The sequence below is a fragment of the Grus americana genome, chromosome 13, assembly GCF_028858705.1.
Source record: "Grus americana isolate bGruAme1 chromosome 13, bGruAme1.mat, whole genome shotgun sequence".
Lineage (NCBI taxonomy): Eukaryota > Metazoa > Chordata > Aves > Gruiformes > Gruidae > Grus > Grus americana.
Window position 1 is genome coordinate 21,510,059 of NC_072864.1, and position 20,786 is coordinate 21,530,844.

General features: G+C 51.5%; 1 protein-coding gene across 2 annotated transcripts in view; it reads right to left on the reverse strand.

The window, feature by feature from the left end:
* Positions 1-20,786, reverse strand: part of HYDIN (HYDIN axonemal central pair apparatus protein) — a 162,136-nt gene that overhangs the window by 86,402 nt on the left and 54,948 nt on the right. For both annotated transcript variants that reach the window (XM_054840701.1, XM_054840702.1), the window contains 6 exons: positions 20,276-20,477; positions 17,441-17,618; positions 9,382-9,481; positions 5,159-5,277; positions 3,819-4,042; positions 263-330 (listed from right to left, as the gene is read on the reverse strand). In XM_054840701.1, coding sequence (XP_054696676.1) covers positions 263-330; positions 3,819-4,042; positions 5,159-5,277; positions 9,382-9,481; positions 17,441-17,618; positions 20,276-20,477 — 891 coding nt within the window. The remainder of the gene's footprint in view (positions 1-262; positions 331-3,818; positions 4,043-5,158; positions 5,278-9,381; positions 9,482-17,440; positions 17,619-20,275; positions 20,478-20,786) is intronic.

The window sequence follows — 20,786 nt, forward strand, 5'->3', positions numbered from 1 at the left end:
TCCTGTCCCTGCAACATTTACCCAGAGCAGCTACGAGCAGCTCCCTCCTCCTCCTCCCTCCTCCCCCATCTCCCATCCCCTGGGGACAAGGACAAGGACAGTCGGGGCCACTCTACGCCCAGGGTAGGCAGCCCTGGTGTTAACACCCCCAAGGATGCTAGGGAGGAACACAAGTGACGGATGACTCTCGCGGTGAAGCGCTCTCCGTTTCGGTAACGCGCAGACCTCTTCGACCCGTGGTCCAAGCCCGGGGCACACTCACCAAAGGAGACGTCACCGAAGCGGAGGGAAGGTACGTTGAAATGGAAAGTCGGTCCGATGACGCAGCCCCTGCGAGGACGAAAGGCAGAGGAGGCATTGGCTTGGTTAAAGAGAATTGCAAAGCCTTCAGCTCTCCTTACGGCTCGGGTGGATAAAAGCTGGTCTCAGAACCACGGTGGGTCTCAAGTCGACCCATCGCCCTTGTGCTCAGCATCCACGCGGGCAGGAGGCAGCCAAAGCCCCGTGCCGACAGCTGCTGATGCGGCTTAGGGCACCGCGTCAGGCGGGGGGGGGGTGGCCAAGGGTCACCCCCAAGTTGCTGCTGGCCTGATGAAGGACCCTGAACAAGTTGGCTCTGTGCCTCAGTTTCCCCATCTGTAACATGACGACACATATCCGCACAAAAGCGGACTCGTTGCAACCAGCCTTCCCAGCTGCAGGCTCCCAGCTTTGGTATCTCAGCTGGAACTGGTGCTGCCGTTGAGCGTATGAACATCTTTTCCTCGGAAGCTCTGGATCCACACAATCATTAGGCACGCAGGATTTTGAGGCAGGAACCCAGGGGAGCGCCCAGACACCCAGTGACCACAATGAGAGCAACAACAGTTCTACACAGCGGACGGCTCAGTTTCAGAGGGAAGCGTCAGCTTGTCACCAGCTGACACATCCAAGAGCAACATGTCTTAAAGCACCGAACACGGGTGTCCTGAACCCACCACACCTCCTCGCCCGTCCTTAAAAATCAGGCTCCAAATTCACCAACGTCCACCGAAATTGGCACTTGGAGCTGCACAACGTTCATTAATTTATTTCGTGGTTGATGCCAATCAATGCCAGCTCTGCCTCTTCGTTAAATCGGGGACCATGGTGAACGGTGCCTTCTAGTTTTATTCGTGTTCTGCACGTGGATGGAGCCCAGCATCCCGCAGGAGGGACCTGCGTTGCTCCATGGTGTCCCACTTCCAGCATCCCTTTCTAAACACCAAAGAAACAAGCATTCAGGAGCTTGTAAGGGTGGTTTCCGAGTAAAGAATAATCACCTAAGATATGGGCATCTTCTGACTGCATAGTTAGAAAGCACTCAGAAAAAAAAACCAAGACTTTCAGGAGTTTCAATCCAATGCTAATTCTCAATTCTTGGAGCTGAATCAGTTCCTGAGAAGAAGTCAGGCAGCAAATCCCTGCTGCTGCTGAAGTTCCCTCTCTGAGGACGTCAGAGGATCAGGCCTGACCTGCCAAGCCCTCACAGCTTACCTCGGACGGAGCAAAGGGAACAGACCTGCCTTCCGTCACAGCGCCTGCCAGGAGACGATGGAAAACGACCTCCAAACCAACCATGAGCGGGGATCACACAGGGAAAGCGCCAAGGATGAGCCTTGCCAGGCAAGCGGGGAAGCGACCGCCGTTTCTGCTGAGCGCAGCGTATCTGGGCTCACGTTAAACCTCAACGACTGCCCAGAAGGTTCAGGCAAGGAGCCAACCCGGAGCTCCACGCACCGCAGCCGATAACAGTAGGGCTTGCAAGAAACAGGGGGGAAAGCAGTGTTTTTGGCAACAACCGCGTCTTACGGTAGCATTAACGCGCTTGTGAAGGGAGATCAGGGTCCCTGCAGAGCTGGATGGATAACGAGGTGGGAGAGGAACCGCTTCGCTCATCCCCGTTCCTTCCTTTGTAGCCCAGCATCCCACCAGCCAGCTCGCATCCACTCAGAAGAACCGGGAGTTTTTCTTCACGGAGAACTAAAGCCAGTGCTCGAAACCTCCCAAAGAGGCGGGCATCTTAAAGGGGTATGAAAATAAACAGCTTGAGTTGTGCGGCTGGAGAAGGAGAGATAAGGGCTGCATATGGATCCTTGAAAAAGGCAGAAACCAAGGAGGCAGAGGTCATCTCAGGGAGGAGCGGGCTGCGGTGGGACAGCGGTACGGGAGCTGGTGGGTTCCAGAAGATGAGCACAAGGAGGGGGAAGAAATAAATAAAAAAGGACCAGCAATCCTCTTTCACCCAGACGTAAGGTCTGTGCCCAGCTCAGGGCCGTGCTGGCAGGGTGGAGCGCAGCGGCCATGGAGAAGGGGAGGACGTGCCGGGCGCTGGGAGCCAGGGCATCGGCGGGGACCGGCACCGCTGCAGTGGGTCACGGGGGAGCCGAAAAACAGCCGCCCCCCGCCGACAGCTCTCTCCTGCCTCAGGAGCTGCGGGGCAGCGGGCACTGCCCGAACAACCCCCTACTCCACCTGCGATAAGTGCATCCTTACAAGCAAAACCTGCCCTTGCTCAAGGAGAAAGCTGCTTATGCAATGACATCCCGTGACCAATTTGGGGGAGGGACAGAGGGGAAGAAATTATTTGATTGTGAAATGTTCCCTCTTGATTTCCAAAAAAAGCAGCACTTTCCCTCCAAACACAAAGCCAACGTAATTGTTCCTCTGCCGAGGTCAGACCTGCTCACCACTCTCTCTTGAAGCAATAACCTTCTTGTTCTTTTTTATCCATTTCCCTTACCTTATCGGTAAAATCAACTGCAGATCCCTTTCATTTCTTCACTGCTTTGATCCAGCGCCTCCCAACAGCGGCAGCGCAGGATTCTGGCCACCGAGGAGACGCAGCCAGCCCCAGAGCTCTCTGCCTGCACCACGATATCCCACCAGCCCACGGTTAAGACCCACTGGGACAAGTTTATACGCTGCTGTGGTCCTGAGAGATGAGCTTTGCCTCTCCTATCATCACCTTTCCCCCCCGCCTCTCCCCTTTGCTCGGTGAGGATTATCTTTTGCAACGGCACCGGCCCACGGGACGATGCCCGAGTTCTTGTGACAGTACTTGCCGCAGAGCTCCCTGTCTCCCGTGTCAGCGCTTTTCTGGCTGCAGACAGGAGGCACCAGAGCCGGGAGGACAGCTTGTCCCAAGACATTAGCATGAGAGATGATGTTGAAGCTGCTGCTACCCATTTTATATGGATTATTAACAGAGGATTTTAAAAACACACTACTTCTGGCTGCACAATCACCCCGGCTGGCCCATTTCTCAACCATCTCCAAAGCCCTTTTGGCCTTGCTGTGTGTTCGGGTGGGACATCCCAGACCATGTACTGCCCAAAGCCGATCCCATCACGCTGTCTGCCACGGCCCAAGGGGGAAGGAGCTACCTGCAGGAAGGAGTCACTCCAGCTCCTGGGTACCCGGACCGGGCAGCAGGCATCTCCACACCTTTCCTGCACAACCTCCAGTCAAACTTTTTCCAGCACGGGTAGTCATTTAAAGCGCCAGGGTCCTCACACAGAGACATCAAAGGGTCACAAAAAGAACCTGCTGCTGCCAAATTCTGCGCAAAGAGCGTCCTGGAACGTCACAGAGCCACCCTGGCTCCCCTGTGAAGGCAAAGGTGCTTCCCAGAGGGACCCAAGGCTTTCAGAGTCAAACTGGGTACTGGGGGCATCCCCACACCAAGACCTTCAACGACTCCTTGTTCTCTCTGCTTCGCCATAAAATGAGGTAGGTGGGAGACGACTACCTAGAGATAACTACCTGGGTGCCCACCGAGCTCCTATAACCCTCCTCACCTGATAGTCAAGGTCACAGGCTCAGGAGATCCATTCACACCGAACCTGAACTCTTCCGTGAACTGCCCCAGGATGGTGGAACTGAAGGAGATCTGGATGACTTGGAGCTCGTCCGGCAAAATCCTGCCCTCCCGGGGGAGAAAGGTGAAGCAGGAGCCCAGAGCTGTAGCCGGAGGGACCAAGTTGAAGACAGCATCGATGGCTCCTTTGTTAAACAGGATCGCCTGCAGCAGCACGAAAGCAAAATGGAAATACATAAGGAATCTTCCTTTCTTACAGAAGGCTGATGTGTTTTCCAATTAAACAATTAACATCCGTAAAAGGCAGAAGATGCTGTGTGCTGCTGCTTGGCAGAAGTCAAAGAAAATACAAACAGGACAAGTTCTGCCTTTGGGGTTTTTTACATGAAGCAGTGATAAGTTCATAGACATGGAGTCACTCTGGGTTTATTCCGCTGACACAAAGCCGTCCCCTTCGACTTGTCTCAGTTTTTCTGACCAGTTTTGCAAGGACAGAAGCATAGAAATGTCCCTTATTTTTTTGATTTTGCAGCTGCTGTTGAAAACATTCACGTATTCAAACTCCACAGCGGTAACCTGAAAACGACTCTCTCCTCATGTTTTACACCTTGGTTACACAGTGCACTTAGGGATCGCACACTGAGCTGAGGTTTACCTCCAGTCTAGCTGCTTAGGACAGCATTAACAGCATCGTCTACTTATTCACATTTTCTCAAGTAACGAGAATAATAAATTGATAGAGAATCAATAAAGTACCAGCATTAAAAATGCATGGAGAGCACAATATTTTGGTAAGAAAACACCTTAATGTGTCCTTCCCTGCCACAGTCAAGCTTTTGAAAGTGTCGGGCATGATGTATTGCCTCATTTTCTACCTCTCGCTTGCTCTATTTTTTTTTTTTTTTTTTTTTTTTGCAGAAGACCTGACACCATTGAGGGGGATGCAAACGCATAAGAAAGTTCCTTTGCTTCATTTCAGGAAACGCTTCGCTCTTTATAGAGCCAGAGACGCACCAAGCCTGGAGCGTGGCGAGAGACTGGTGGGCACGGGGAAGCGCTCCCAATTTCTTGGCCAGGGCCAGCTCTGAGCCGGGAGGCTGGGCGGCTTTCCTCCGACTCCCCGCAATCGGATGCGGGGATTAAGGCTTCACGAGCAACACATCCACCTCTCAGACCCCGCGAAAGCATCCGGATTCTGTGAAACCCCCCAGTTTGACTATTACATCAAACGTGCCCTGCTCACAACCACCCGAGTTGCCAGATAATCCCGCACGGAGCCATCGGGATCCAGCCCAACCCCTGCCAACCCCTACGGCTCACCTCGTAGCTGTGCGCTGATCCAACAAAAACCTTCCCGATGTCCAGCTGGTCAAAGCTGAAGCGGAGCCGGGGCCCTATGCCTTCCCCTTTGATGCGCAGGGGCAGCCTGGTCTCTCGGCCTGCGGAGAGATTTCCGTTTCAGTACAATAATTCCCTCTTATCCTGGATTTTCCAGGGTCTAGGCTCTGACTCTGGGCTGGCGGGGACCAGCTCTAGATGCTCCAGGAGAAGATACAGGACCCTTCTCTTCCCTTGGAAGATACGCCTTGGGCTGGTTTCTAACTCCTCCCTGACCCCTTGGGCTGGTTTCTAAGTCCCACCTGACACCTTGGGCTGGCTTCTAATTTAGCCATCCGTTTGCAGCCTGAAAAAGCGATGCCGAGTTTAAACCGCGATCTCTGAATTGCTTCCCGCGTGCTTAGATGAGCTTTGAAATCCATTCAGGGAAGACACAAAGCTCAAGAAACAGAACTGAAGATGAAGATCCGCTGTCCGTACTGATGCCATCGGAGATGACAGCACAGGAGCTGAGAAGCGCGAGCCCAGGCAAGGCGAAGCTCCCTGCTAACGGCGATCTGCACGTCCACTTGCGGAACATCTGAGCATCACCTGCGCCCAACGCGCAGCTCCATACCTGGGTGCTCCCGGGCTCATCTCCTGTGGCAGCACCTAAATAACACAGGGCTTTGGGATCTCCAGAGAGGAGAAGCTATTCCCACCTACAACCCACCTATTCCCACCGCGGTACCAAGAGCTCAGCTTTGTAAAGACGCCTCACCTGAAGGACGCCGAGCGGTTACGGAAACCCACCCTCCTCGCCACCGAGATCAGATAAGCCTCAGTTACCTTTGCAGCAAGGGATGTGCGTATTAGCAAGTCTATACATGGCTTATAACTCAACTCTAAGACGCTGATTTTCTTCCATAAGATGACACAACATGAGATCCTTCAATCTGAAGGCTGTTCTGAACCACTGGAGCAGCCCAAAGTGCCTGAAACCTGGCTCAAATTTTGGCTCAGGTCTTCACGCCATCCCATTCTACTCTGCAGAGAAAGCGGGTAGCACAAGAAGAGAGCCCCAAAAGTTGTATATAACCTTCACATACAGCTTTTGTGCAAAAATATTCCTCTTTCCTTCAAGCTCCTTTTGTGCAATGCTCGCCATTTATTAAATATTAGGGATTGAAGGTTGTTTTTTTAAAACCAAGTCTTCCGTATAGTTATTCGAGCATGTCCATAGCGACTCTTTATTGGAAAGAGCAGCCCAAGTATTGCAACAAGGTGACTAGATCACAACTTGGAAAAAAACCTCTCCTGGAACAGCTTTTTCAACGATTACTGACTTTTTTTGGACTTGCAGCCATGGGATGAGGATGTTTGATAATGTCCAAAGCCAGAAAGGAAGAGCTAGGGAACTTTGGTTGAATTCATTATTTTTTAAGTGGATACAGCCAAAGCCCAGCCGATAGCAGAGATGAGAGCTGCGTTTCACAGCTCAGGCGTTAATTAGAGGGCTGTTGATTTGTATTTCACAGATATAAAAAAAAATGCAGTATTGGGTGCTCACTGTCCAAAGATTTCTCCATCTTGCATCATGTGTGGCTCAATTTTCATTAAAAACTCTAGGTCTAAGCCATCAAAGCTCTCGGGAAATGGCAAAGATTTCCAAGTGGCAAGCTTTTGTCCATGATTATGCTGAGACACATGTCCCATGGCCACTGTGATCAAAAAAAAAAAAATAATCAGTGGTAGTTGTTCTTCTGCGGTAGGTCCTCAACCTCTCCTGAAGGTCCATGGAAGCCATCCTTTCTTCTCTCCTACATTGATCCTGGAAATTTAGAAAATCCCAGAAATTTTCCTCCTCCTCCTCCCCGGGTGAACCTTGGATGCTTTTCCCAAAGGACGAGGAGCAGCCTAAGCTACAGGCAGCAGTCAGGAGAGTTGAGAGAAGTAAAAGAGATGATGTCCTCTTCTCTCCTAGGAGCTGGGGCTTTCAGGAGCATCCAAGCCCTTGCCCAGGGCCTGGGTACAGCTGGGCTGCAGCCCCACGATGCTCCCACCATAACACGTCCTGGAGCACACAGACCAAGGGCACGGAGGGGCTACAGCCTCCTTATCCCCAATCCCAAACCCACGCCTGGTACCGTGGAGCGAGGATTTGGATCTCCGTAGGAATAATTCGTTGGCACGTCACGCACGGCGTACGATTTGGCGTTGCTGCCTCGCTTTCACATAAAGAAGGGTGTAGGTGGCCTGATAGCACAGGACTTTTTTTGCCAAAATCTGTAACTTCTGCTGCTTTCTGACACTCAGTTTCTTGCTCACAGAACGTCCCCGTGTTTTGTGACTGGCTTTGGACACGATTCTCATCCGACCACGTCGACGAACAGTTCTACATGATGCAGGACAGTTCTGTCAGAAGGTAAGGGGGTGATTGTCATTTGGGATTTTGCTTCTCCCTGCAAAGGTGGCTTAGAAAGGGGTTTTGCAAGGCATAACCCAAGATGATTCTGTGTGCAGACAAACCTAAAAATGAATTTTAGGTGTCTCAGCCCCCCCACCGCGTGCTTCCTTCTAGCACTCGAGGGCTACAGCTTTATTTGCGTGAATAACTAAGAAAGTTCATTTTGAGCTTAAATATTTGCCAAGAGCAAATTTCAAACCACTTCTCATCTGCCAGCTTTGCGACTTGCCCAGTGCTGACTAGTTCTGTAAATCGCCTGATCCAAAAGCAGCTGCTAAGCAATGTATGGAGGCACCTGCAAAAAAAAAAAAACAAACCCAAAACTGGAGGGCAGCAAAGCCCCTTCCCAGTTGGGCACGAGATCCAGCCGCACGATTCACAGTGCCGCACCGGGGCGAAGCTTCCAGATATTCCCAGCAAGGAGCAGGAACGCCATCTGCACGCCCCGCTCCAAAGGGATTTGTGACTGGCATGTAAACGCACGAGGAAAGCGGTCGCGCTCCTTAGAGGAACCAAGAATTAAAATTGACTCCCCAGTTAAAGATCGTTGTTTTCTTCTTTAATCTCTTTTTGCAGAGACAGTTTCCATCCCGACAACACAGTGGATCGGCTCTGTTCTGGAAGGGATGGGGAGTAGGCGCATAATTCAAATAGCCTCCTTGAGGTCCTCTCTTCCAAGAAGCCAGTGGAAGAACCCATCACGGTCTTTCAAGAGCAGGCTCCTCTTTCTGAACACGGACCATTTGTTTCCTATAACTCTGGGACCAGCTCAAGGCTTGTATGCGAGTAGTTTTCCTATTTCTCTGCAACGAAAAAGCTCTCCTGGCACAACCCCTGGAGATGCCCGCAGCAAAGCGATGGACACCCCCATCAACCAGAGCAAGAATCGCAGAGCCAGGAGCACAGCACTGAGCGAGAAATCCCTTGGAAATAACTTTTTAAAAATCAATCCTTCCCTTCCACAGCTCTAACAACCGCAGCTGGTGGGCAGGAAGAGAGTTTGTTAACACAAGCCCTGTGTAATTACTGGAGGTGGCATTTGCCGAGTAAACCCCGCACAATTACTGTATAAATAAAAAGCTGTTTCGTGACATTTGTATCCGTCAGCTCGGAGCAGTAAGGAAAGCATCCAAGCAGCTGGGTTAGTGATTTCACCGCCCTCCAGAACAGGAGCCCGGATGCTGGAGGACCACGGCCCTCACACCTCTTCTTCCTCTGAGATGGGGATACTGCTCCCTGGATGCGAGTGGGGCAGCGACCTCCTGCTTTTAAACACCCCCTTAAGCAGCACCGTGCAGAGGAAGGACGAGGTAACCCGCACCACGCAGCTTGGCGCAAGCCCTCCCTGCCCCGTGCTGGCACAGCAAAGGCATCGCCTCTGTCAGGGCAAGGATGGGCTGACTCGGGTGGCTCGCCAGAACTGCTCCCAGAAAAAGACTTGACAGCGCCTCTGTAAGACAGGAGGAGCAGAGAGCGTGTCCAGCAGGCTGCTCGGGCTCCGATTTCCAGGAAGGGCGTTCACGCCGCTGAGCGCAGCCAGCCCCGCGCAACGCCACCCGTACGCACCACCGACCCAGCCGCGGGGCGACAATTCCCACTCGGAGAGGAGCGCGTGCTGGCCGGAGACGGTCCTTCTGCGGACACCCCGCGCTCAGCAGGGCTCGGCCACCACCGACCCCTCCTGCGCCAGAGCGGGCTGGAAGGCTACTTGTGCCTCGCCTTTGCTGCGGGTAACGGAAGCGGGAGGAAGGAGCCGTACCTGAGATGTCGCAGTAGACGGTTTGTTGATAGACTCTGGCTTCTCGAGGTTTAAAGATCACATTAATTTCAACCGAAGAATTTGGCCAAACGTCTCCCTCCTAAAACAGAAGCAGACAGCAAACCATTTATCTTCAAACGTTACATTTCTTGTTTTCAACCACAGCCCCGCAGCCTATATTTAGAGCATCAGTGAAGAGCAAGGAGCAAGTAACACTTATCGACTAAATTTATAAGAGAGTTTGGAAGCAGCTGCCAAAAACTTCAAGTCCCTAACCTTTACTGGCACCTGGTAGAGGCATTTTCTTAAATTGGGGCTATAACGAAGGAACCAAACCGGTTCGTGCTCTGGCAAAATGGAGCAGAGGTTGAAGGAGAAGGTAACTCCTGCAAACCTTCCCGTGTATCCCTGTATCACTACAGCTACGTCAACGCTTCTGCTCCGATCAGAAGAGATTTAGGAAAAAAAAAAAATCAGATGGTTTTTTCCATTCTTAGTTACGAAGGTGCTGCCTCTTATACCCTTCACCTGTACGTGGATTTAAGTATGTAACGTACTCTGGTGAGTCGGGGCGCTCAGCACCCAGCAGGACAAGCCCTCCCGCCCGGGGAGTGGAGAAGAACTTGTTGATGGCTGCTTCTGCCCCGCGAGCCAGCACACAGGTTACGGGAGACCTGAGAATTAACTGGAGCGTTGGATGTGTCCTGTTCATCTCTGCAAAGCACATACACCCGTTTCCCCGAACTCAGGCTCAAACAAGAAGAGACGGAATTTGCTTACAGCTCCACACCTCTTTCAACCCCCGCCCCCCCCCCAAAAAAAAAAATCAAGTAAAATAGCTCTTTTCCTTGTCACGCTCAGAGATTTAAGCCTGGGCTGTACTACCACTGCTTCTGCAACCGTCTGCTGCTTCCGTGGGGTCTTCCCTCTCCGCTTCTCTCCCAGAGAGTCCTGGCACTCAGTCCCAGGGAGCCCTGTGGCTCATTTTCGGAGGCGTCCCCGGTTTGTAAAGGCTCTCACTCACTTCTTGCAACTGGTTTAAACAAAAAAGCACCACTTGCATCCCCTCAACCCCCACCATTACAAATGTCTCTCTGTGCATTTGTTGACATAAATATATGCATATTTGACAACTGTAGTAATACTCTAAGAAATGAAAAATTTAGCTTATAGAAGGAGATAAAAAGAACAGAGTTATTTTTCTATCAACCAAGTGAGGCTTTTTTTCTGCCTGCTGCTGGGTATCCTCAGTACTTTGTCCAGAAGAGTCTTGAACTGACTGGAGCCTCCGGCACTCCGGCAGCATAAATATTAAGTATAATACTTCCCATTGACTTTGTGCTTATAGCTCGAAGGACAGTCCCCACAAAAATTAAAGAGCTCTGACACGGTGAGTTATTGGGCTGCAGCTGCAAGTAATTCCCTAACGCACAGTCCGCTCGGAGTCAACTGGACAGAGGGAAGAACAGGCAGAGAAAACAGTTTTGAACACCAACAGCCGCCACAATAATAAGAAAAGGGAAGTCTGAAAGCATAAAGTCACTTGGATTCCTCTCAAAACCTAGAGCAAACACATTTACCAGATCAAGCGTACTTCGTGTTTCTATCCAGCAAGCCGCTGGATGAAGACGAAGCCTTATTACGTGACAACACGCTTGCTCGAGGGAGCAAACCGGGGACATCGGTCTGCAACCCGCAGTCAGCGCGTTGGCTATCGGAGCCTTCGGGTCCCCCAGGGATGCTGCAGGGACTGAGCATCCACAGAGGTATCTTGGATTTGCAGGAACAAAACCATTCGGGGTGCTCCAAACAACATAAGCTCCGCTACAACACCCGGAGCTTGCCTAAACCCAGCCACTGAGAAAAAAAAATCAAACCAAACCACGCGGATGCTAGACTTCCCTGGCTTGGCTAATTAGAGTCTAATGACTCACCAGTGCTCATCCCCCAGCTGCGGGCTGTGTGTTTAACAGCCCAAATTCAGCAGCCTCACCCTGGGCAGACCATCCCCGGGGAGGGGGGGATGCACCAGGCAGCTGCTTGCCTTCGCTTCAAGCCCAACGGCCGTAGCCGAGCCCAGGACTCGGCACATCTCCTGCGCGGGACGAGCTGCCCAGCAGCGCCGTTTGATCCCCCAGCGCCTGCGGTCCTCTGCCATCATTCGGTTCCTGCTTGGGGTTTTCATCTTACAGAGGGGTACAAAGCAGGGATGGATAGCACATCCTGAGCCTCCAAAACCCAAACACAGCGGCGCGGTAAAATTGAGGGAAGTTCAGAGACGAGCGGGAGTGAAGTGAGCCCAATTTCAGAGCGGCCACCCAGATCGCTCCAAGGGAAAAAGTCTCCACTTGTTCTGCAGAGCCCCACGGGCCAGACGGCTAACGGGGGAGAAGGTGTTTGAATGAGCCAGGAGGGGACCAGTGAGGCCGAGGGTGAAAACCCATGCCAGGATTTGACCGTAGTTCTGCCATCGGGCTTATGAGGGTCGCGCGCAGCCGGGGGCATGCAGCTTAGTTTGTGCTGGCTGTCAGACGGACGATGCCTACCGTAAACCGAGCCCCCGGTAGCTGGGACTGTGTTATTTCGTGCAAGCGTTTGGGAATCTACCTGAAAAAGCAGAGCGAGATTTTTATACGACGTCAAAACCGCAACGCTGGCTGCTCTAAAACAGAGTTCATACGAACAAGAATGAGTTCTCTGAGCCAAATCATTCCTGGGAAACTCAGAGAGCATCTCCGCTTCCACCGAGGCCAGAAACCAGACTTCTTTAAGCCCAATACAGCAGCACCAGCCTTTCAGGTCCACTGTGGAAGAAAGGCCTGTCTCACTGCGGGGTGGCAGGCTGACGGTACTCACTGGTCTATTTTATGTGCCGCAATCAGATAATTGGCCCCCGCGGCCACTCCGGGGCAGTTTGGTTATTACTCAGAGGGTGACAGAGGCAATGCATCTCCCAGTAACAGAAGCAAGCGTAGTACAATTCATAAGCAAAAGCGAAGCTAAGCAGGAAAGGAAGAAAATTTAAAAGAACGTTGGCCTGATGAATATGTATCTGCTAACGACAGCGCGCTTTTCTAGCTGAGCGAGTTCAGCTGACTTCGGGATTTGATGAACTCCAAGGCCAGCACATCTGCGACAAATATAACCGGCACCGTGATCTTACGGCACTGTTTTGGAGTGCGGTAACAGCAATATATCATGGAGGCAGGGATAGGGATGGACTTGACAGGGCAGGGAAAACCTTCCAGGAGCTGCTCCTCCTCGGTGGTGGGGCAGCACCGTTAGCCCCAGTTTCTCCAAGCAGGTCCCAACATACAGAAGGAATAAGGGCTGACTCTTCAAGGCCCGAATGCCCAAGTGTTCAGGAGAGATGAGGGAGTATTCACGCTCCTAAACTTGAGATATCGAACTTGGATTGTCTACAGGGAGCCTGGGGCTACAAAGCCTACATCCCTCTGGAATGCAGAAGCTGAGCAGCCCAGGTTCTCCCCCAACCCAGGATACTCGAGTTTTGTGTCGGAGGCAGGGGATGAGGACACCCCTCAGGTCACCTCACATCAGCTCCTGGAGAGAAAAATCACACCTGCCTTCATCTTTGCAGGAAATATTTGGAAACCAGCTGGGAAGCAAAGGCAAGGTCCCCTCAGAGAGCTGGCTAGAAAGCTGCACACAACATTACGTTACCCCAGCTGGGACTCGCTGTCCGAGGCTCCGTCCACCCTCTGCTTAGGGACAAGCGGGCGCAGAAGGCAGGAGAGCAATATCAGGGGTTTGCAATCTGCTCTGGCTGCCTGCTGGTCTCCACGTGGGGTATGAGACATCGCTCACGACACAAACCCCTCGTTGTCCCGGCCTCATCCCATTCCTGCATCACGGCTGCTGTCAGAAGGGGAACTGGAGCTGGGTCAGCGCTGGCATAGCGTTTATCTGCCTCTGGAGTTTGACCCTGGCCCAAGATAGCCCAGACTGACCATCAAAACGGTGATCTTCCACTGCCCCAAAACAATATAGCGTCAGCAAGAACCTGGGAGAACATCTCCAAACAGCGAGGGAGTGGAAACGAGTCCCTGCAGGCGTAACTCAGAGCGGCTGAGCTCCCGGTGGGATCGTTCCCTCAATGCCACCGACACCACAGCGATTGGTGCCACGTTGCAGGGATCTCTGTACGCTACACAATTAACCGGGGTGGGAGGGAGCCTAGAGCTTTAGGCACATCTCATTTCTTCTTTTACAGCCTGAACAGACGAGGGTGCAGCACATGGACCCCCCCTTGCCGGGGATGACGACGCCTTGCCACGCTCCTGGAAGCCATTCGGTGATGCACCAAGGCCTCCACGGATCTGAGGAGCTGCTGGATCCCAAGGCACAGTCAGATGAGACTCCTCTAAGGCACCAGAGGAAACAATAAACCCCATCTTTTATACGCATCAGCACAGCTCTCCGGAACAATCCTAATGCAGCATTATTACTGGAGCCTGGCACTCATCCTCGCTCCCAAGAAAACCTGCACCAGCAGTTAACAGACTCGGTCTCTTGAGCTCCCGACACGAAATCGCCGTTCTGCGGGATCCAAGGTGGAAACTTTCGGCAGCACATCCACAGCCAGCTTCCCTGTATTGTCAGAGAAGCTGTAAGCCACAGCGATTGACTCCAAAGGCGGAGAGCAAGAAGAAATAATCAGTTACACTTTATTCTACTATTCCATGGCTAAAACGCATTCTTTCGAGACATAACTACTGTGGGACACTTTTGTCATTTCTCCATTACTGCTGCATGGTAGACTATAAAACTAGAAAAATATTGAGAGTTATTTCTCCTGGGAAATTAAAATAGGGCTGTTGAGGAGGTTCCTCGTGTTCCTGCTATGCCACAGGGAAAAAAGGAACGGCTGGGTAAAAGGATATGCTTCATTGCCCACCCTTGCAGGCCACTGCTGCTACGTGCGTAAGAGCCTCGGGACATCTCAGGAGCCAGCGGTCTGCCTGGGCTAGCGTGTTCTCTGTAGGATGGCAGTGGAGTCAGAGCATGGAAAACTACCGTGGATGCTAACCAGGACAGAAATAAAACATATAGGGTGCTGTGAACACGCTATTGCGACGCTTCCGGCTTAACGTCAGTCTCGGGCAGCAAGCGGCAGGTGGCATAAGATACAGACGGTGGATGTACGATGATACAGAGCAAAAATTCCAGCTGTTGTACCCTGGCTTTGCTACAGCATAAACAGCAACGTGATAGAGGAGGGGATAGCACACCACGACTCACAGCTACAGAAGCGATCCCTATGCAAGAGCCCAACCGTAAATATTCGCAGATCCTGTTTTCCCCTCCCTCAGCCCCTAAATAATGACAGTCTGCTAGATGTCCACCAGCCCGAATAAGAAAAAGCTGGTCTTGAAGAGTTGGGCACCATCAACTGCCCAATCCCCTACTTTGTTTTGCAGAGGGGGAAGGTGATCCACAGAAAGGAAATCACTGCTCAGAGCAGGCAGAAAACCAAAGAGCTGGCAACAGAAGTACCAAAATGATGCCCAAAGTGCACCCTGCGAGTTCAGGGCACTCGGGAGAAAGGCAGTGCCAAAGCTAACATCTGCCTCTTTCCATAAATAACTGAACCCACAGCGAGCTGTGGGAGGGACCGTAGCTCCCACTGGAGATGGTGCCTTCTGCCAAAAACCAAAGCGCTCTGCAGTAACCCCTCACTTGGATGGAGACCAGCTTGGTTCCCCAGCTGAGGTGGAGATTTGCAGGAACAAACGACGCCGTTACCTCCTGGCCCAACCTCGGGATCAACACCAGTAGCAGTTTCATAACCCGGACGTCTTGAAGACCACCTCCATTGGCTCAGAGTTAACACACGGCACTGAGGAGTCACCACCAGGCAATGACAGCACAGGGATGACTTGTCAAGGTCAGTGCAATGGTAATAAATCCTTGTCCTCCCTTTCCTCTGGTTTCCATTTCCAAGGAGTCAGCTCCCACGTGTCTGCAATGTGACTTACAGCTAAGCTGTGGTGGGGAGGATGCAGCAAAAAGCAAGGACTTTGTCCTTTGGTAGCCACCTGGGCTTCTATCACAGCTGCTTCTGCTGACATATCATGTGTATTTGCAAAAATAAATTAAACCAAATTTGAGATGCGCTCAGAAAGTCAGAGTTGCATAACAGCTTGTTTCCCACAGGCTTGGACGGCTGCTCAGAATGTTCATGGTCACGTGGTAACTCCAAAAATCGCTGCCTCCTCTTTTTTCGTTATTATTTTCATCAGAGAGTTAACCCTGTAAAGACTGAAGTGACCTGCTGCAGCTTCTACAGATAGCATCACCTGAAAAAAACCAGCAGCTAAAGGTCCGCTTAGGCAGCAAAGCTTCTGCTCAAACCCTGCGAAGCCACCCTGCCCGCAAAGCATCTCCCAGACTGCCATCCCTCCATCGGCTTCCCAACCTCTGGAACCAATAATTTCCTCTAGTCACCTGTTACAAGGGTTTGATTATTTCTGTAGGGTGCTCCCAGACATCACGGGCGATAGGTGCGAAGAGAGCAGCCACTTTTGGCCAGAAGGTCTGTCCCAGCTTTGGGGGAACCTTTCCAGCAGATAAACATGGCAAGAGCAGCGTCCGTCCAAGGTAAAGGTTATGGGGTCGTCACCGGAGAGAAGGTTATGGAAGTCAGTGGATTTTTAGATTCTACATTTGATAGAGGAGAAAATATTTACTATCATTCGATGTAAAGATATGTCAAGGGGAGAAGACAGACATGAGCAAAACTCTGGATGTGAAATTGATTGTTCCATAAATAATGGAATTAATGGAAAACAGAAGGTGGATGATGCTGGCCGAGACAGGAGAGACTCGTGTAGCAGCCCACTTGTAGTCAGTCCTGTAGCAAACTATGTAACATTAACACAGCCATTTAGGAGAGGTTTCCACTCAGGACTCGAGGCCAGGCTACACTTCATGCCCGTACATCACTACATGGAGTACCAAGACTCGGTTCTGTGGGCAGCCAGACTCCTGGACCCCACCTTAATGTCCCTGAGGAGCAGGTTAAGCTAGTTGTGGTGACCCAGTCCAACTGCCACAGAGCAGGAGCCCTGGGGGACGCTCCAAAACCAGCTCTGATGCACCGCAGGATGCTCTGAACGCTCGGCTGATCGGCTCCTGCTCTCTACAACACTCCTACCGCTCTGACACGATCTCTCGGTCACGTCACGCTGCTCTCGGCTGCGGTGGTGCGAAACGGCGGTCATGCTGACATTGGTGGCTCTCAGCCTTACACGGGCCGTGGGAGTAACCAAGAAAACAAGATCTCTTTCCTTGAAAAAAAATTAGGTTCGTCTATTTTAATAAGAAAAAAGAGATCGGACTTATCCTAGGGTATACTCTAAAGATGAGAAGGGATTTTGCCCTGCTCAGACAGCAGGCATTCTTCATCTCACACCATGCAAATACTCAGAATCAGGGCTCTGGTTGACTGAAGGACATGGGGTTTGGCTTGCCTAAACAGAAAAGCAAAAAAAATAATTCCGTACCTATGTGCAACAGAACTCAAAAAGCCCGTTTAAACCTGCCAGTCTTGTGTCCGGGCTCATGGATGACACTAGAATGGAGACTCAGACGTGGTAGAAGTCCAAGTTACATGAGGATTGGTATTTCTGTGATTAAACTTTGGAAAGGAGACCAAATTCAGCCCCAGAGGACCATTTCATTCTTCAGGTCAACATGTCAACCAACAGTGCTGTGATGGCCTTTGTTAATCCCCATATGGTTATGTGTAAGGTGTGCCTTTACGTATAATAATCGACACCTCTGAACGCTTTAAGGACACTTAACTGCCTGTAATTTATAGCCCCTGGAGCAGAGCTCGGCTTCAGGCAGGCTCTCGCTGCCTGGCGGGAGCCCACGCTTCAGAAACGCTTTTTGTGACGAGCTCTCCCAGCCTCACTAGAAACCCGATGTTTTCTCTCGGCACATCGAGCCAGCCGACGCAGGGATCTGCCAAGTGACCTCATTCAGGGAGGAGGAGGAGGAGGAGGAGGAAGGGAGGTTCTCAGCTATCGCTTACCACCGGCTCAACGCTGAAGATCTCATCAGAGAAAAGCATGGAGTCTCCTTGCACCCTTGCTACCTGGTTCTGGAAGGAGCGGGAGAGAAGGCAAAGGCGTTCTCGGAGAGTGGGGTCCACCGTGCGCTCGAGAAAATCTGTCTTGTCCTCCTGCTGCCTCTGGAGCCTGCGACACAGCCTGCAGCCCCGGGGAGAGACAACCCAAGCAGATAATTTAATGAGCAACGTATCTGCAGAGACTGTCGTGCAAGCGCAGGGGCAGCAGCATGCTCGGGGAGGAACAGCAGCGGCTCGGCAGGGGGCTGACCTCAAGCCACGGGGTCCCAGATTATCCCTTGTTGTTCGCCGGCATGGCAGGTAGTGTTATTCCACGCTTTTAAGCTAAGAGGAGGGGTTTTTTTGTTTTTTTTTTTGAAAGCCAGCAGCCCTCAAGACAGTGACCTGGCTCAAAGCCACTGCCACAACTGATGGAGAATCCACCAGCAACCTCAAGTGGCTTTTCCTACCACGAGGCTGCTCGTGGGAGGCAGATAAAGAGCAAGGAGCACCCACTGCAGCGCTTCACCGGGAAGGGGAGAAGCAGCCGGGTTTCGGGTGCAGGTTACCTGCATTGTTCTCTTCTCCCCTTTGGGACCTGGGGGTTTAAGCAAAGAGCTTCTGCCCCCGGTTCCCTACGCTGCCTTCCACCACAGCACACTGAGGAATTCAGGCATCGCATCCCCTCCGGGAAATTAATAGGTTTATACGCATAAAAATAGAGGCTCTGGGAGAGGAAGGGACTTTGCCCAGCATCACCCAGTAAAGAAGTCAGGACCCAGCACCTCTGAATCCAACCCCTTACGTCTAGCCTTGAACCACCTCATCTTTTTCTTTTTTGGCCTTCCCTGCAGAGCTTTGACACAGTTAATCTCTCCCTTACTTGGTAGTTGTTGCAGAAATCATTCTAAAAATCACAACCAGGAGATGAGAAGGGAGCGCTGCTACAGAGCGGTTGCTTCCGAGCTGGCACGTTGCTGTCCCCCCTTCACGCTCCAGTCCCCTGGCCATGAAGAACCAGCGGGTGACAACTCTGAGGGGGAAGAGCAGAAGGCTCCATATGCAGCAAATTGAGGCAATGTAGTATGAACTACATCGCGATCATCAGCCAGCTAAATTCAAATACAATTAGAAAGGAAATACGGTCGTGGACGTTACTAGCTGCACACAGACAGAGCCTCGGGCAAGTGCTGTCACCAGCGCCAAAAATACTTGCTTTGGCTAGCTCCCCGCAGAGCGCAATAGGAACGTTTCTCCACGGCTGACCTACAATGCTGCGCATTAGGGGGGCTTCCAGCGCCTGAGATGAGCGACCCTCAACTCAACCTCCATCAACGGACAATAATCCCACCGTTAACGTCCCAGCAAGTCCCGCAGGAGAAAGACAGCAAACCCCTGGATAGAGCTGCTAACGATCCAGGTCTTTTTGGGTCACATCCCAGCGCAGGGTCTCGCACTGCCTTCTCCCATGAAAATGTCCTCTCTGCTCCAAGACCTCAAAAGCTTCTCTGACAGCAGACCCGTGGCCTTGGAGCTATAACCATCCCTAAGATCGCAAGTAAGGAAGAACAAAAAGTCCTGGTCAGTGTCCAGAACACGAGCTGCCACGAGACCAAATGTAATCGGAAAAAAAAAGAATCAGGTTGAAGTCTACTGTGGTGAAATCTGGTTGCTTCTGAGGGGAAAGAGGATCACCTAGGGTCCAGTCTGAGACAGGCAGGTGGCGAGAGATGGTAAAGGAACAGGCCAGGGAAGTACCAAGAGAAGGTCATGAGATTTTCTTTTAACACACTGAGCTTGCACAGAAATCACACACTGTGTAATTAAAAATAGAGAACAGTGGAAAACTAGTTTTGGCCTTCAAGGCATTTCTGACCTAATTATGTTGAACTTTATTTGCTCAGAAGCCCTTAAAAAGTGCTCCAGTTTAAGGCAGTTTCCTGATCAGCTGTGGGTTCAGACTGACTCCTATCTACCTACATCCACCCGAGTCTGAGCAGTCACTCAAGGATTCCGTAAATCAGCCAAGCTTTTAAGTGTAATTTCCAAATCTCCCCCCGCCCACAGGCTGCGTTTCTCTGCTGCCTGAAATGGAGATTTCAAAGCTTCACCAAAGACACCCTTTGAATGTCCTGCCCCATCTCTCACCACCACGAAGACGCGGGTTGCTGAAGCCCAAATGCACTTCCAGGTCCCGTGCTGCCCTACCTTCCTTCCCTGCAGAACCCTCCAGGAACACCTCGTGCTGGAAACCAGGACAGTGCAAAGCAATTCAACATCCAGCAGCAGGAGATGGCCTCAGCCTCCTGGGCCAGTGAAGCACTTCACCCTGCACGTTACTGGAAAAGGAGCCTGCCATCTTATCAAAGCCGGTGTGGAAGAAACTGCAGTGAGTATCACCGTAGTTACGCTACCTGCGGCTATGTTAAGTGCTACTACTCAGTGCAGTCCCAGGTAATGAGTGCTGACACTTTCCTCACCTTCACAGACCCTCTGTAGCCCAGGGATCTCTGGACCTCAGCTGTTTGTGGCTCCCACAAACATGAATTTGCTCTCTGAGGAAATCCAATCATTGCAATCAACCTTTGCTCCCCAAAACGTCATCCTTAGTTGGAGCCTGGATGGAACTGGGATGGGAAGTGCTGAGCTCCATGACCCCGAAGCCCAGGGACACATACCCTGATGCCGTGGACGGTTTACTTGTCCTAAACCATCCAGAAGCACCAATACCCCTCGAGGCCATGCGTTAGCTTTACCCTTGGGCAGTGTACCTTACCGAAAGGAATCTTTCAAACGAACCTCAGCTTCCGCTGATCCTCCTCTTCCTGAGTAACAAAAGCCTTCCACTGGAAGTGGGCTATGATTTCACTCCGATTGTGGATGACCACGGATCTGTGGTTTGACAACGTGAGGTAAGTCTTCTCAACTGTCAAGGAGTTCTTGTCTAGCCTGATGTTGACATCTACAGCTGCTCCATAGAGGCCTGTGTGAATATCTTCACCTGGAAGAAAGCAAAGGGAGTCTTTGCTCATCTCACTTGCTGATGGAAGTACAAGGAACAGAGGGAACCACAGGTACCAGAAGAAAGCGTTACAGCTTTTGGTTGTATTAATAATTCCACATTTATCACACCCTGATAGCTGCATGTGTACAGCTCGAGGAGGTCCTGGACACCACCTTAAGCACCTTGTTTCCGGGTGAGTTTGTAGAGATTTATCCCCAAGGTGACAGTCTTTACAGTGAGATTTTTCAGATGTGCACAGGTGGCCTTTGGGTTGCCATCCCACCCAGGTCATGGGGAATTCTGCAT